The 16,942-nt window shown below is 40.5% G+C and overlaps 1 protein-coding gene across 1 annotated transcript in view; it reads left to right on the plus strand.

Moving 5' to 3' along the window:
* The window catches only part of SH3BGRL2 (SH3 domain binding glutamate rich protein like 2), a 51,024-nt gene extending 39,027 nt beyond the window's left edge, over window positions 1-11,997 (plus strand). The window contains exons 5-6 of the mRNA XM_072926116.1: window positions 6,549-6,629; window positions 7,720-11,997. Coding sequence (XP_072782217.1) covers window positions 6,549-6,629; window positions 7,720-7,734 — 96 coding nt within the window. The 3' untranslated portion in view covers window positions 7,735-11,997. The remainder of the gene's footprint in view (window positions 1-6,548; window positions 6,630-7,719) is intronic.
* Window positions 11,998-16,942: the final 4,945 nt, after the last annotated feature.

A 16,942-nucleotide genomic window follows, 5' to 3' on the forward strand; every position in this document is an offset into this window, starting at 1 on the left:
ATATTTATTACACTGATAATCTGCAAAACTTTTCAGCAAATATGACATAATTATTAAAATTTTTGTTTAGGATCCTAATTCTCCTTTCCAAGAAACAGAAACTTCCTATTGTGCCATGCTTTTTTGAAAAAAAAAAAACAAAACAGGTTTTGTTATTGAAGGTGTTGAACTACTTTAACTAAAGTCTTCTTAAGAGGCAAGTTCTAACATAGAGGAAAAATGATACATGAGGAAAGGCTAAAAAATTTTAATAAGTGGCAGTAATACTTTGAAGTCACATAGTATTGCACAGAATACAGATGTAGCAGTATTATGGAACAGTATTTAGAAAAGGGCATGATTGTTGTCAGAGAACAGCCAGGATTAAATAAGTAATTCAGTCCACTACTGTTCCACTTGTGTCCAAGTTAAAATATATGCATGCAGAACTGCTGTGCAACATGGTAATTTTGTGTCTTTTAGTCATTACCTCATGGAACAGGCTGACTACCATAGTTAACTCCCTGGTATTTCCATCTCTCCCTTTCTCAAATTCCTGTTGTGGTCTGATTTGATAATATTCTTATCCAAAGAATTTATAAAATGACACAGTGAGCTGGAAGCTGCACAAAAGGTGGAGGTGACAGCTCTCACCATCACAGTACTTATGGATTCTGCCACTCACTCCTCTGAATATTCCCCTACGCCAGCGGGGCACTGGGCACTAGATTTGAGGTCTTCAGTGCTTGTCTAAGGGAAGTCCTGTTGCACTTGGACTCCCTGCCTTGGAGGTGGGGGATATCAGTTCTTAGACAGCTGATGTCTGTGTACCCTGGCACCATTGCTGCATGAACGGCAAACATCACATCACCCTGAGTTTGTCCTGTACTGTTCAGACAATAGAGCTGTGGCTGACATCTGCTCCCTTTTATTAAAGCCTTTGTTTCTGGAAGGCTACAACTAGACAGATTACCAAAATAAACATCTGGCCTTTAGAAGAGGAGTAACAAGTTGTTTTGCAGAATCAATTCTATAAGCTCTTTAAAAATCCTGTGCAGAGATCTTATCAGAAGGTTAGGTAATGAAAACTGTCATGTTTTGCCTGTTCTGTGTTGTACAGACAAGATCTTATTTTATTTGTATGTTTATATAATATTAGAAGAGACTCACACATGCACACACATTCTCCAAGGAGAGCTGGGCTGCATAAGAGTTTTCCATTGTAATCCTAATCAGATCAGTAAATGAATGTCATCTGTTCTGGAGAACTGAACTGCCCTTTTCAGGGAGGATGTTAACAGCTCATTCTCAATGGCATACAGTATTAACTCAGTTAGTAGCAAAGTGCTGATTCAATGTGTTTAAATTATGAGTTCCCCACTATTACTTGAAGGAGCAATTATGTTGCCCCTTTTATAAGAATGGAGAGATCATAATCTTATATTAAAAATATTGACAAAGAGAAATTGAACAGCATGCCAATGGAATAATCTGTAAGTGTTGTCCAGTAATCACTGTTCTTTAAAAATCTTCATAGGAAAAGCTATGCAAGCTGCATTTGGGTGGGTTTCTTGTTTTTCTGCTTCTTGGTGTGGTAAACAATAAAGATTTGTCTGAGATGTTTAACAAGCTCACTCTTGTTGCCAACTAAAAGCAAACGGCAACAAAACAAACTTGCTTGTTTAAAGAAACTTACTGTAAAGAATTTTATTCACAGTTGCTGTCTTTGAAAGTTCATTAGATGTAGTGTTCTCATCCTTTCAGTGCATTAGTGAAGGTAAAATTGTTAACTGTAAATCTACTTTGTGTTTATGTTTTACTTTGATCCAACGCCTTCATGTTTCTGCTATGTTCCTTGAAACCCAAATAATTATTTATGCTGATCTGCAGTATTGCCAATTTCAACTTTGGTGTGCAGCAAATAGTTTCTCTCAGCAGTGACAGTGTTTATTTAAACAATCCTGAATGTACCTGCTTAACAAAGTCCTGAGCCAAATTAATGATGGCAGTGTCTGTAATTACATCACTGCAGTGATCTGGTTTCCCAGCACCAGGAATACATCACACTAAAGGTCTAGTGATCATCACAGCTGGGATATAGCTAATGCTGTATCCAGCTTGAGCTTTGTGAGCTTGGCCATTGCTGTTGAGGGAAGAACCTACCCTGGAAGTGGGATTCCTAAAGGGAGAATTCCCAAGGACCAATGGTTGTCCTAGTGGAGTAAATAGGCGTAAAACCCACATGAAGGTGAGAAGAACCTAACACATTTCTGTCAGATTTCCTGAATGCTTGTCCAGTGTCTCAAAGACTAAGCTGATGTTAGTTTTCTGTAGCATTTGGGCAGTAGATGGTCTTTGGGATTACTGCATAATGTATACACTAACTAAGTTCTCCTGTCTTTGATTAATCTGGTTTTAAAGAGGTGCAAAACAGCTACAGCACTTTTTATTTCCAGGATAAGCTGCAAAGATTCAATTTTTAAAAACAAAGCTGTGGAAGTGTGAGGCTTGGAGGCTTGGGTTGTTTTGTGTTTTGGTTTCTTTTTTCCCCCTTTACAATCATACTTAATGGACAACATCACATGGCCTTGCTGAGTATTGGGGGTTGGAACTAGATGATCTTTGAGGTCCCTTCTAGCCAAGTCATTCTCTGATTCTATGATCATTTTAAAACCTAGTATATGATACGCCTTAAGATTAGTGTAAATGGCCTTATATTTGTGAGACTGAAGGTCCATCAAGCCCAGTTTTGTCCCAACAGTGGCCATAAACCTAGAAAAGACCACAAACAAGTCAAGATATAAAATGGTTGAGTATTTTCCTTGTCTCTAGTTATTTTTCTGAAATAAATGTCACTTCAACATATTTAGTAATTCTTACTATATTTTTCTTTCATTAACTTGAACCTTTTGGTGGAAACCTTTAGCATCTTCAGTATGCTCTGGAAGTGCATTTCATGTGTCCACTAACACATCTGGTACCAAGAATTCTGCCACCACAGTGAGCTTCACAGCCTTCCTAGCCTTCCTCCCATTACCCTCTGGGGTAACATTGGTCCTGAAGACCTTTGCAGCCACAGTTTGTCTCTCTGTCCCAGTTTAGAATCACTCAGCAGGAGCTGGGAGAGCAAAGCAAAACTTTAAGGCAAGGCCAACAAGATTTTGCTTGTTTATAGATGAGTTACAAGCTAGCAGCTCACCTACAGTAGCTTCAGTTTATTTTCAACAAAGCAGGAGCTTATTAGGTCAGCTAATCCACTCCCTGGCAGCTCACTGAGTGCATCGAATGCTGTTACTCTTGTGGTGTTAAAACAGAGAGGCTGTATCCTACTCAGGTGACCTTGTGGGTGATGGACGTGCCACCAACTTTAAGGGTGAGGAACCATGCCTAAAGCAATCATCCTGTTATCCTGTTGAAAAGCCCTTTCTGCCTTGAAATAGCTTTTTAGTTACCTTCTTTATCCTTCTATGCCTTCTTTGTCCCTTTAAACCATCCTGAGATATAATTTTTCCTCCTAACTGGCATCTTTCTCAGTAACATTTCATACCCTCAGTCATGGGATTTGTTATCTGTATTTTTGGCATTTCAACTTCTCCAGAGGGATTGAGCGTCTCTGCATTGCTGATGATTTATGTGCATTGTCTCCATGTCCTACTAGTATTAGTACTCGGTTTTTAGTAGTTTTAATCAGCTACTGATGTTGCCAGAACTCTATACATTAATGAAGTGTGATTAGCAGCTCTGGAAAGCACCAAGTTTTGTATTTTAAAATGCTACAGTCAAAATTATATTTGTATGCATAGTTGCCTTTTGAAGGGGGGCAGTGGGTAGCAGTTTGTTGTATATTTTTAGGTTAACTGCTGCTGTCTGAGTGCCTCCCATTGACAGTGGGAGCCACTTCCTTGCACAGGGGCAGGACAGCACTGCTCCACCGATCCCAGCAAAGCCACAGAACTCCTTGGGTAGAGCTGCTTGGGACAGTGACAAGAGGGTTGTAGTAACTCAGTGCTGGTGGTGAAGCATGGTGCAGAAAGAGGGAACCACTGCCTTGCCAAAACCAGTGAATGGCGGTGTCCTTCCTCTGTGGAAGGCAGAATGCCCACAGAGTTTTCCCAAATGGAATCCATTGGGTCACCAGTGAGTTAAGCTCCTGCCTGGGTATGAAATTCTCATTTTCACTGAGCTTCTGCTATTTTCCTTCTTCAGCCACTGCTTCTACTGCTGGTAGCAGTGTGATGTCCTTTATTGAGATAAGAATTTTTATGTCTTCACCCATGGATTTAGTGTCTTTACATGTGGCCCAAATATGCACAGACTTCCTCTCCTTCTAATGGTAAAATCAAAGGCAGGGTGTTTTTGGAGCATCCTTTATCTCATCAGTGTTACAGGAAAAGCCAGGGATGTCCACTTTGAACTCCTGCCACTCATGACACAACCATTGAGCCATTGAGATCATACTTCACAATAATCTCTTAAAAACTGCTGTGTTAAAGTGATTTCTTAAAATTTTTATAGGACTATTATGTATTTTTGTAACATTTTTTGTTTCACATTTGAATATTTTGAGATCATAGATTTTAATTGAAGATATCACTAGGAAAATTCTCCTATTTAAAATTCATTTCTACTTTATCTAAAAGCATGATGCTTCTTCTCCCCCACTGCCCATGAAAGTAAGTGTCAATAGGATTTAAATAAGTTTTGCAATGCAGATATTTCAGAACATCAGGGAGATTTCCTCTGGTGGATAATTTCTTGTGGTTCTTAAATATTCTGGTCCTTTTAAAATGAATCAATCCACTGGGTTTTGTGGTCTTTCAAATATAGACTTAGCTCACCGTTTAACCTTCACAATTTTTTCAGTAAGTGAATCCAGGTTTGTTAATGAGTAAAAATATGGAAAAAACATAATACTTGATAATTCTGAAAGTAAAATGATAACTAGTACTTGAAGACAGCTTTTTATTATTGAGTATTAAATTACTTTGAAGAAGTTAGGTTAAACAGATGTTGGTGGATTAGCTGACTGTCAGAGCCACAAGTGCAGCCTTTTTTCTAATGACATTATTTTCAGTTTATGAGTCCTTATCTTCTCTGTTTTTCTTACCAGTTTAACAAAGAGTGAAAAAAACATGGTCTTAAAGGAGTGATACTTCTAGAGCTAATTGAAGTGCTGGGATTAAGAATCTTCAGGAGAATACCAGCATTTGAAAATGGTGCTGAGAGATGATGACTCACCTGAGCAGAAACAAAACCTTCCTCAAACAAACTGTTGAGACAAAGAAATGTCTGGGGTTAGTGAAGACTGCCTGTGATGCTTAGGAGGGAGAGTATTCCTGGCAGGGACTCAAAAAGGTGTCTGCCACAACAGCTGCCTGCCTGCAGGTTGGCTGCTGGTAGTTTACAGGGCTGTAATGGGCAGCTTCAGGCAATTCAGACCTGCCCTGATGTTAAAGAAAGGCTCCTTCTCACTGTGGGCTGTACTCATCCACTGCTGCCCTACCTTCAGCTCCAGAGAGTGTGACTCACTTGTCCTTGAGTCCCGTGGAGGAAATGAAGGTTATTTCTCAGGTAGATCACAGGCTGTCTTCTCATGTGTTGCTTATCTAGCTTGTGTCCCCCATGGGTTTTCATTTGCTTTAGAAGAGTCAGAACATACCTTTTTAAGGTTTAGTATGTCCATGCAGCTTTTGAAGTCTCATTCTTAGAGGTCAAGGACTTAATAAAACATCCTTCTGCAGAGCTTCAGTATTACTTATTACTCCTCTAGGTATTCAGTGATTACATTGTTCTATTTTAATCCATGGCACTGTTGGGAATCCTTTCAGTAATCTTTCAGTTTACACCATGGCTTAGTTGATTTGCCTGTTTTACTTGGATTTATGTTCTGGCAATTAATTGTAAATTTGTATTAATTCCTAAGTTAGCATAGGCTATATTTTATGAAGAAAACAACAAAAAGTCATCTTAAGAAGGTTTACTCTTTCTACGTATGTCAGCTAATATATCTGAGGCCTGAGGACCCTTATACGCTCCTGCTGGCCTTTTGGTGTCTTTCAAAGGTGCTTTTAGTATAGAGGGTCAGGCTGAGAAACTGCCCTTGTGCAGCTATGACTGTGGTTTTGGAGAGGCTGAGGCTGTTTAAACAGTTATTCAACCGCACAGTATCCCAGTTCACACTGATATAGCAGTATATCACTGCTGAAATGCGAGTAAAGCATCTTAATCTAGAGCACCATAACGGTTTTAGGAGAAATTCTGCACTTAAATACCTTTAAAATATACCCACAACAGAGTTTCTTTTGATTCAGGTACATGCTTATACTTTCCTGTCAAAGTAGTGAGAGATGTTGAAGTTAGAGAATGTATGTATTTTTTTTCACCCATGTAGTTTGTGGTATCATTACACTTTAGGTTTTAGGTTGGGGTAGAAGAATAGGGGTAAGTATCAATATTTTCCTGAACATTATTACATGTCACACTTTAGTCTAATTCAAGGTATGGTAATATCAATCAGGAAAATAAGAATACAAATGTTGACTCATCTTTTCTTTTTTTTATTTCTCTAGGATTATGATGGCTTTTTTGAATCAAAGGAGAGCAACACTGTATTCTCTTTTCTTGGACTGAAACCTACTTTGGCATCAAAGGTCAGTGTAGTATTGGAGACTTTTAATGTAATTCTTGAGATGTTGAGACTGAATTTTCTTTGATCCCTGTGTGGGATGGAACTCTGTGTTTGGATGCATCCCTGCTGTGATCCATACCTTTTTCATATCACCCTAGTGCTAATGAAGTAATTGAGATGGTTGTAAAGAAGAGTAAAGCATTTTAAATGAAAACAAGCATATACATGGGAGTAATTTTGGATAGCAGATAAATTAAGTTTAAAGATGACATTCTCCTTTACATTATTAATCTAAATGGTAAGCAAATGGCTTAATTATAACAGGAGACAGAACTTAATCACTGGAATTTCTGAAGCCTGGCATAATGGCTCAGCATTTATTCATTAGACATTAATTAATTTAATGCTGAAATGCTGGAATAGTCAGAACTTAAATATTAACTTTTTTGAATTCAGTTTTAGCAAACACATATCTAGAGGTCAAAACACAAAGCCAGGTAGCATCTTTCTGTTGAGGGCAGTATAACAGAGGAAATTTTATTGCCATATGGAAGTCTGGACACTTGTTCCAACAGACTGTGTGGTGCACCTTTTGGCAGTAGCAGACACAGAGGGGAGGATTTTTCTTTCCTTGGATACTGTAGATACAGATGTATTTGGTACTAGTACTGTTTCAGGCCTGGGTGAATCTTGGGTATCTGTAGAGCTCTTCTTCTGCCAGGAATTCATTTATTTCTGGACCCCATAAGGGACAGCAATAGGAAGAAACCTCAGCAGAGAGCCACAGAAGCAGCTTATTTTGGCAGCCTGCCTCACTTTGTAGTTTGGAGAACTTGTGCTAGGAAAAAGATGATGTTCTGATACAATCTGAAATAGCAGCTTCTATGCAGCTCTGTTCCTAGAAAATATAGTGTTGGAGGCCTGGAGCAGTCTCTCTGTTAACTTCCTGCTTCAGTCTGGTGGTACTTTAGAGAGATGCATTATCAGCTCCTATAGGGGTGGTCTGGGGTTAGGGTCACCTTGTATGCAAAGGTCACAGGTACGGGAGATGACAATGTATTCATATTATGTTAATAACAATAATGCTCTTTATTTTTTTCTCTTTTCAACAGGAATCAGAACCCTAGAAAGCCCATGTGAAGTACCAACAAGCACATTCCTGAATGAGTGACTCTATTCTTCAGCACATAACAGCTTCCCTAATGGATCACTGTGATAGAGTAAACATGTGTCATTAGTAGTAGTCTGCTTGCCATGAGATGGTGCTCTCCAATAATGTGGAGCTAATAACATGCATATGAAATAGGATTAAGGCTGGGCTACTCATCTTCTGTTGTAAAAATGCTCACCGTTGATGTTTCATTTTTGTCTTTTGATTGCTTTTACAACTGGCCGTGATATTCTAACAGGCATGTATGTTTGAGAATAAGGAGTGAAAGTGTAGGGCTTGTATCATTCATGGGTATTCTTATATAGTCATATTCCTTACATTTTTTAATTCTTCCCACTACTGTAGTTCAAATTAGTTCATCATGATAGTTAAAGTGCTGGTGGTTATTATGATGTTTATGCTGGCTATGATCCAGAAGGAAAAAAACATCAATCTTGAACTCTCAGTCTAAGCCAATAACTGCCATATTTTTGCTCTACATTTATTTATTGTGATGTTTATTCTAGATCATGGTTATTTTAAGAGACATGGGCTGCTAATCTTGTTAATGAAGACTTGTCTAATGATGCACATCACAACTGACTATTTAAAACAAGTTGCTATCATGAAGGAGGTGCCAAAGTGAAATACTTTGACATGTTTCCAAATACAGGTGAAATGTTCAGTAAAACGCTCCATGGAAATGCTGGGGAGTCCAGAAGAGCTAAAGGGGTCTCATAGCTAATGATAATATAAAGTTATCTCTTAAATGAGAAAGTTTTAACACCCAAGGTTGGAGCTCTACAGTTGGACTGTCTTAAAATTAAATTTTGCCAAAACTTCAGTTTACCTTCAATAACACATAACTCCATCACAAGCCACATGAGCCAGGGGATACTTTGAGAGCCAGGTTTCAGTCCCTTGATGGTTAAACACTCCACCATGGTCCAAGAGCATGCCTAACTAGCTTAGCTGTTGTCCTGGTTATATCCCCAGATGCGATGATGTGGAGGTGCCTCGAAGACAGTGAGAAAGCTGAGTGTGTGCTATGCCAAATGCAGTCAGAGAGGTTTTCAGCTGAGGAACAAATAAAGGAAGTGAAGATTATTCCAGTGGGACTGCACTGATGCACACAGCAGAATTTAGGTCCATGATTTGCCAATAATCATTACAAAATGCATTCTAGACAGAAGTAAAATTGCATCATGCATTTTGAATCAAATCTGGATACATAAATAACAGCTATGCTGTAATGTAACTTTTACTAAAGTGATTTCATACTGGCAAGGCAGTACCATCACAGTGAATGTCCTTATGTCTTTGGGTAACTGGAAGACAACCACTACGTAGAAAAGCTACTTTGCAATCACATCACTCAGATGGTGTGGTTTGAAGAAAGCCAGACTTGTAAAAAAGTGTTAGAAAGCAACACTATCACAACAAAAGCAACACTGTGAAACAAATCACATGTTCTGTTGACATCAGTAATCATGGCATACGAGACATGTCTGTTGGAAGGGACAGCTGAAGGTCATCTGGTGCAGCACTGTCAAAATCAGGCCAAAGAACTACACTAGCTTGAAATAGATATGGGTTTGTCTAGCAGAGCATTAAGAATATCCAGAGATTAAGATCTCATCACTATCTAGGTAAGCTGTGACATTGCTGCAGTGCTTTCTCAGTGAAAATTTTATTTTTTAAAGTACAGCTTTGACTCCTAGACTTTAATTTGAGGCTGCTGCCTTTGCTGAGTTTTTTTGACACTCACAAGAAGAGATTGGCGCCATTCTTTTTTTAACATACCTCAAGATAGTTGTAGGCTACCATTGAGTTTCCTCTTAGCCTTCTTACCAGACCGAACAAACCTGGATGCTCAGCTGACCTAAAGAGCTAGACGGAGCAAGAGCACACACAGATTTGAAGTCCGTGGCTGTATTTGCTGGTCAAAATCTTTGCCAGAACACCTTCTCTAGATGAATCCTGAATGGGCGTTGATATATGTATGTACATTTTTAAGAATTATGTTGTCTGTATCAAGGTACTGTGACATTCTTGTAACCAATCCCATATTTTCATAAGACTTGAACTTAGGAAGACTTGAACTTCCACTATAGGAAGGGAATATGACATGAGGTGGAGCTGTACATTGTTAACTTCGCCACATTCAATATAACTACTCCTAAAAAGAAGTTAAATATTTAACTTTGTAAATGAATAGAGATATAAATGTACGTAATTTTGCAGTTGATTACAGAGAAGCCATCCTGGATTTATCATGTACTTGATACATTGTAAACTTTGAGAACTGCCTGAAGTCCCAGGTTTGAAAAATTTACCTAAGTGTGTAAGGATATACACATGAGTGATCCTGGATGAAATCCCAGGCTTACTGATGTGAAAGGAAAAAACACACTGATTTCCCCAGGGATGAAATTAGTTTCACAAAGCTCCTTTTGAATTTTGATAATTGTAGAATAGAAGGCTCTCGTTTAGTGGAGAGTTAGTCTTATTTCAGTTGTTAAGTGAACCTGACTTATTTCAGAGCATGTGTGTGGGCATAGTCAGTTGTATGCAGGACAACACTAGCTCCAAAGATATCCTGCTTGCTTGCATGGATTGGCAGTGTAAGTCCCTTTGAATGTGTGCTTTTGAATTATAAATAGCTAGTTTAAAAAAGAAGTATATATGTTTGGATGTGAATTTTGTCTGTTGAACGACAGCCTTATTTTTGTAATTAATCAAGTAGACTTCTAGTTTGTTACACAAGATGATCTGGAATATTTTTAATCAGTTTTGTAGTAATGAAATGTAGCTATCAGGTAACTGAAAAGGTCTGGGGAATCTAGAGACATTTACTGAAAGAAATAGGAAATTCTTCATTCTGTGTAAAATTTTGCCGTATAAAGTTATGCTTAAGAACCAAATTATTCCAATTTCTAGATAACACATATAACTACCCCACTTTTTAAAATGGAGAGCAGTGTGAGTGAAACTTAATCTTTGTACCTAGCTAAAGTTGCTGTGTGGGCTGACATGCATGTGCACATTCACTGTATCAGTGGCTTTGATAGAGGTGTTTTTGTTTGTGCCACACACTACTGGATAGTGCCTTGCCAGAAAGAGGACTGTTTCTGTGGGGTCTTCTTAGATGTGCTTAAACTTTGAATTGAGAAAGGCATAGTTTCTATATTGCTATTTTTAATAATACAGTAAATTTATTTTGATGCCTGAGTCAAAAGGCACATGTTTTGTAAGACTGAAACAGTTTTTGATGAGTCTTCTGAACTCTTGATTTTTCCTAGGTGACTTTGTTTTTTTACTTTTCTTTTCCTTTTTGTTGACCATCTAGAATCAAACCTTCCAAAGGGAAGTGAACCTGGAGTAAAGCCCATATATTCATGTTTACACTTTCTTTAAAATAGTGTCTAATTCTAATGTTTAGCAGCCCAAGTGCTATCACTGAAATGAAGAGTAGCTGCCAAGCTCTCAGCGGATTACTTGGTTGTCCCTCCCTGTCTTTTTCCACCACCAGGCCATTTATTTGAGGTGTTCTATTCAGGAATTAGCATGGTTCAGAAGTAGGACCCTGAAATTGCCTTGTGGCCCTTCATAGGAGAGCAAGAGTGGGATGAACACCAGGAAAATGCCAAATCTCATTAGTTTTCAGTAACTTATTCACGGATTTCACTACACCTTGGCATGAACAGTGGGAGGAGGATGGAGCCCCTTATGTTCACCCTTCACAGAGAGCCTGAGTGGAGGACCCAGTGTAGAATGGCCCACGGCTTGCTCTGGCACCCTGAGCAGTGGTTCTCACAGGGGCCCTTGGCTGGCAGTGACACGTGTGACACCACACACCACTGCTTTCCACAAGACTCCAGCTGTATCATGGGCTGTGCTTCACCCTCCTGCTCACTGAGGAATGTGGGAGGGAAAACAGAGAACATCTCGAGAGCAGTCCTTCAGCCAGGGCAGATCCAGCTTACTCCCTTCTTCGTGGTCTTTACCTCTTCCTCATGTGTGTAATCCTGTCCTGTGTAGACCTACCTGTGTACAAAGCTTCCAGTCCCAGCCATCTGTAACATCCCTGCGGGGTCACAAACGCAGAGCTGGTGTTCCCCTTCACGGCGTCAGTGTTCTGTAACTCGGGAGGGGAGGGAGCATGTTGCATCCTGGGTTGTGTACATGTTATGTATTAAACTGTGTTCATCTAATAAAAAACTGCAATTCAGAACATAAATTTGCACTGTGTTGTATGTGCTAAAAGAAACAATGACAAAATATGAGTTGTTCTTGCTGTGGCTTGCTCTGGTGACAGCCTGGTGCTTTGGTTTGGGCAGCCTCTGCAGGTGGAAGCACTGCAGAATTTTCACCTGGGATAGGAGAGCCTGATTCTCTAAGAGGTTAATTGGCTTTGAACCCCAGTGGCTGCATGGGAGTTGCAATGTGTCCAGAATACTTGATGGTCTGGGGACTCCCCAGGTAAATAGTAGTAAAGAAAAGAAATCAAAAAAGGGATGAGGTGTTGTCTTCCATTTTTTATACTTGAGTTACCTGGAAATAAAGGGCAGATCCTTTGGGGTGGCTTGGATAATGGGGACAGGAAGTTTTCACACAACAAAGTTTTGTTCCTAGGGTTAAAACCTTTGCTGCTTTTTATGTCTGAAAGAAATGTGAGTTCCTGGTTTGCCTATCCACTTTACCAATCCACAGAAGGTAATTTAATACATTTTACCAGTTAAGTGGCTAACCAAAGGTGCAAGTTGCATAATTACAGTTTTCCCTTGATTCTCAGTCTAGTAAATAGTTTTTAATACCTTATCATTCCTGTCTTAAACTGGCCCAGTGTCTTGTGCCATGAAAACTCAATTTGTGACTTTTGCTGCACCCTGGATCAAGGTTCTGTGCCATCTGCTTTAGGCAGGATGCATAAAAGAGGTACAGATGGAATAGGCAAGTCTGAAATGCTTGCAGTGGGATCCTGAGCTGGTATAGGATCAAGTAGCAGTGCTCTGAAGTGAGAGAAGCTGTGGTAGCTCAGCTCTTATGTCATGGTGGGTAGACACAGACAGATTTTGCTGCACGGGTGGGCAGGATCTTCTTGATTTGCAGAGGAAGCGATGTTCTGTGTCACCTTGCTTGTATTGCATCACGGCCTGCACTGTGTGAAACCAGTGGCATTGCCATTTCTCCTACTTGGCTGCTGGGGACCACACTGAGAGCAGAAAGCAGGCAAAGGTCACACTGTGTGGCATGCCTTTCCACTGGCTGTCATCCTTCCATGCATCCCAGCTCTGCCTCTGCTCCCTCTGCCAGGGCAGCGTCAGTGCAGAAAAGGTGCTTGGAAGTCATCACTGTGTTTGTACAGTGGTGTTTGTGCCAGTCTGCATCTCATTCCTAGCCCAGGGCAGCCAGTCTGGGCTGTTACAAGGTCCTACTGAACTCTTATTTGCTTGATTTGCTTTTTAGGTGCCAGAAGGACTTGCCTAATTCATCCCCTAGACTTCAACCAAGCTGTCACTGAAAGTGCCTTGATTGGTGTCTCATCTGAAGTAGCCTCCTCAGGCTGCATGGTGCAGCACAAGTAAGCATTTTGAGTGCAAGTCCTCTATATGATTTCTTTAAAGGTGATCATTGCATGTAATTCAATTCCCTGGTAAATTTGGGAAACAGGAAATGACAGATTTAAGGAATTAGCACTCTAAAGAAAAGGTCAACTGGAGCCTTGAAAAACTGTGTTCAGAAGACAAGAAAGAAATTGTTACATTCTGGTTTGGAAATAAGGAGTTGTAAAGCAGAGACCTTGAGAAATGTGTGCCAATCTCTAGCTGCTTGGTTGCCCCATCCTATTTAGCTGTCCACAGTACATAGTACTTCTAGTTCAGGAGAGGAACCTCACCCTCCAGGGAAAGCACACACTTCCAGGTCCAGGGATTCTATCCCCTCCAGCCATGCCACACAGCAACCTGTGCTTATCTTTCCTTTGTACCTCTTTGGAAATCAAGATCAATTCCACTGCAATCAATGACTATAAAGATGGGAAAAATAAGAGCTGAGCCAACATCTCTCTGCATTACAGCACTTTCCACAAATAAACCTGGCAGATTGAGTTACTCTGCTGGGAACCCGAAGAAAAATATATAGTAGTTTGATTTTTTGCCTTGTTTCTTTGGGTGAGGCACTTCTGGTATTGGCATGATTTTGCAAAGCCATTACTGTGAAGTGCCAGAGGGTGTAGAGGACATCCCCCAGATGCTAAGCAAAAGCTGTGACTGTTTTTCTGACTCCCAAAGGGACTAGACCACCACTGCACCTAGTCATGAGGGATTTGTTTCACCAAGGTGTGACTGAAGGAGTGAGGAGCAGACCAGTGCTGGCATGGAGACAAACCTGCAGAAGGTGATCAGGAGCCCAGGGGCAAGGCCAGGCAAATAATACGGAACTGTAGTGGGTGAGGTTTGTTGAAGATAACAACTCAGGTTTGTCCCATTCTGCTTCTCCAGCTGCTGCTACCCCATTACTCCTCTTCATCAAATACATCCAGTTCACACCTTCTCAGTAGGATAAGGGTAATTATCAGATTTGAAGGTTTCTGCATGCATTTCCAAAATAGCCTCAGCCAGTTCTCCTTCTTTCCTGCCAGTCTGTGCGTCAACTTCTTTTTCACAGGGCAAAACTGTAAGGAAAGCACATAAAGTGCTGGATATGGCAATGGGTGCTGCCACTGGGGGCTCCAGTCTGCAGCACATAAGCACCAGCCCATCCTTCATTTGCAAAATCCATCCCATGGAACCTTATGTTGAGGCTAACAGCTCTTCCCTTCATTTTTCTTAGATTCTTGGAATGTCACAGTTTTATATGCTTAATGAAGGGAGGCGGGAAGAATGTGGGTGTGAAGAGGTCAGCCTTCCAGGTGCGAGAATTAAGAAAGCTGAATCGCTCTTGAGCATGGTATGAGCAGCACACTAATGTGTTCAGATACATAGCATCTATAATTTAATTGTGGATTTTCTAATTAAAGCTGTATCTGGATGGAGGTCCAGCTTTCCTGCTTCACTTCCTTTGCCCACACACCCATATTGTCGTCTTTCATTTGTTGCCTAATGGCTGTCTGCTGGGAATAGCCCTTGCAGAGTCCTTTGGTTATACCACCTGCCTGGAGCAGTGACAGGGCCATGAGCCTTCTCCAAAGGGCAGGAACGTTGCTTGCTGAGATGGCTGTGATCCCACAAGCACTGCCTCTGACTGGTGCTGCAGAGTCTGGTCATCCTGCCCTACCATGCTGCACCTGGTAATGTCTGTTTAATGGCTTTCACTGCTGAATCCCAAGGTAATGGTCTTCCTACTATGAGACTTCTATAATCATTGGCACTCTTGGTATAATTTTCTTTCAGCATGTTTTAATCTCTGGGTTTTCATAGCTTCAAATCCTCTGTTTTCTTCCTACTTTCAATGGATTTTTTTTTTTTTCTTTTAGATGTATTCTGTGAGTGGCATAAATTTGAGCTTAAGCCACAAAAAGGCTTTTAGGTCAGAAGAGCTATACAGCATTGCTGAGAAATATGCTCTTGAGTCATTAAGGTGAATTGCTGTAGCATCAGTGCTGCTCCAGCTGGACTATAATACTTAAGCCCTAAGTGGCCATTTTATGTCCTTTGTAACATTCTTGCTCTGAGCAAAGTGTGATTAGCCATCAAACCAACTGATACCTACTGAAACCTGCAGAGGGGATGGCATTTCAATGCAACAAATTTCATGGTCTGCATTAAATAACCAGCCTAGAGGAGATTCTTGGGTTACAGAGACAAATCTTCTGCTGTTTCTGTTGCCACAGAGACTATTTAATAAAATTACTCAACTGCAGCTAAAAGCACAACATTGGGTCTGGGCTGATGTTTTTCCCTGTGTTTTTTTGGCTCTGTTGTGCTAGTTGAAAGGTTATCTCAAAATCCTGCTTCTCTTGCAGCAAAAAAGAAACTTTCTTCCAAATTCCAGCTGAAGTTTATTCATGGCCAGCTTGTCTTAATTGTCCTGGTTGTTCTTTCATTTGACCAAGTCTCCCTTGCAGGAATGACCTGTCATATGAGTTGGTTTCTTCTGCCTTAGCTATGCTTTTGTCAGGTAGAAGTGGCTGAGTCAGTGCAGAGTCCAGTTCTCCTGATGGCACCACTGACATCCAGGGCCAATTAAGATCCAGGGCCAGCATAAGGAGATTCCCACTAGTCAATAGCACAGAGTAGCTTCATGAAGCAAGTCCAGAATGATCTCTTTAATTACTTCAGCTAGCAGAATTTGTAATTAGAGATGATCCTGATACTTGTTCTCGGTGTCTTGGCAGAAGTGTTGCTGTTTAACAGTTTCTCATTTTAGCCCTGATTGAGCTATTGCTCCAATTTAGCATATTTCCTGGCATATTGTGTGGACAGATGAAAGAACTGTGCTTGCTAAATACATGAATTAAACATTCTCTTGACAGACTTTAACCTTCATTTAATTCAAAGGTGTCAGAAAAATCGATAGCCAGGGATGTGCTCCTTGAACTTACAACAGCTGAGGGACTGAAATACAGATCTGGAAAAGACCGTGGGTAGCCAGCCACCTTTTAAGACTTTAAAAATTTTATTTCAGTTTAATAGATAGGAATATATATAAAAAATGTTTGTAAAGGCAGATCCCAATTCCCCACTAGTTGGAAGAAGGAACATGGCTATCCTTGGCAGACAGCAGCAACTCCAGCATGAGATCCTGTATGCGAGGGGCCTGAGATATGTTTGTGAGCTGTGCTGAGCGAGACAAGGGCAATGGCCACTTTTCCCCAAGCATATACACAGTCTGTCTCCTTCCTTTCAGCAGCTGAATGCTGCCTGCTGTTTCTGTACAGGGCTCAGGCTCTCCTCCTTTCCCCTTCTCTGGTAGTTCTTGCTGTGGCTTCTCTTTCACTCCCAGCACAGTGCTGCTGCCTGCATCTCCTAATGTCTAAACAAAACCGCTCTTGTGGTGTTTGCTCCAACCTGCTTCCTGCACACATCTCTCAGCAGGCTCTTACAACTAAATCCCCCACCCCTTTTTGTACCATCCTACCTAGACTTCCAGCACATTTACCAGAGTAATTTCCAGTCTTCTCTCCTTGCTTTATGCCTTTTTGTACCTTCAAATGCAATCTCTGTGCCATTGTGTCTCCTCTT

This window comes from Taeniopygia guttata, chromosome 3 (assembly GCF_048771995.1).
Source record: "Taeniopygia guttata chromosome 3, bTaeGut7.mat, whole genome shotgun sequence".
In the NCBI taxonomy this organism is placed as follows: Eukaryota; Metazoa; Chordata; class Aves; order Passeriformes; family Estrildidae; genus Taeniopygia; species Taeniopygia guttata.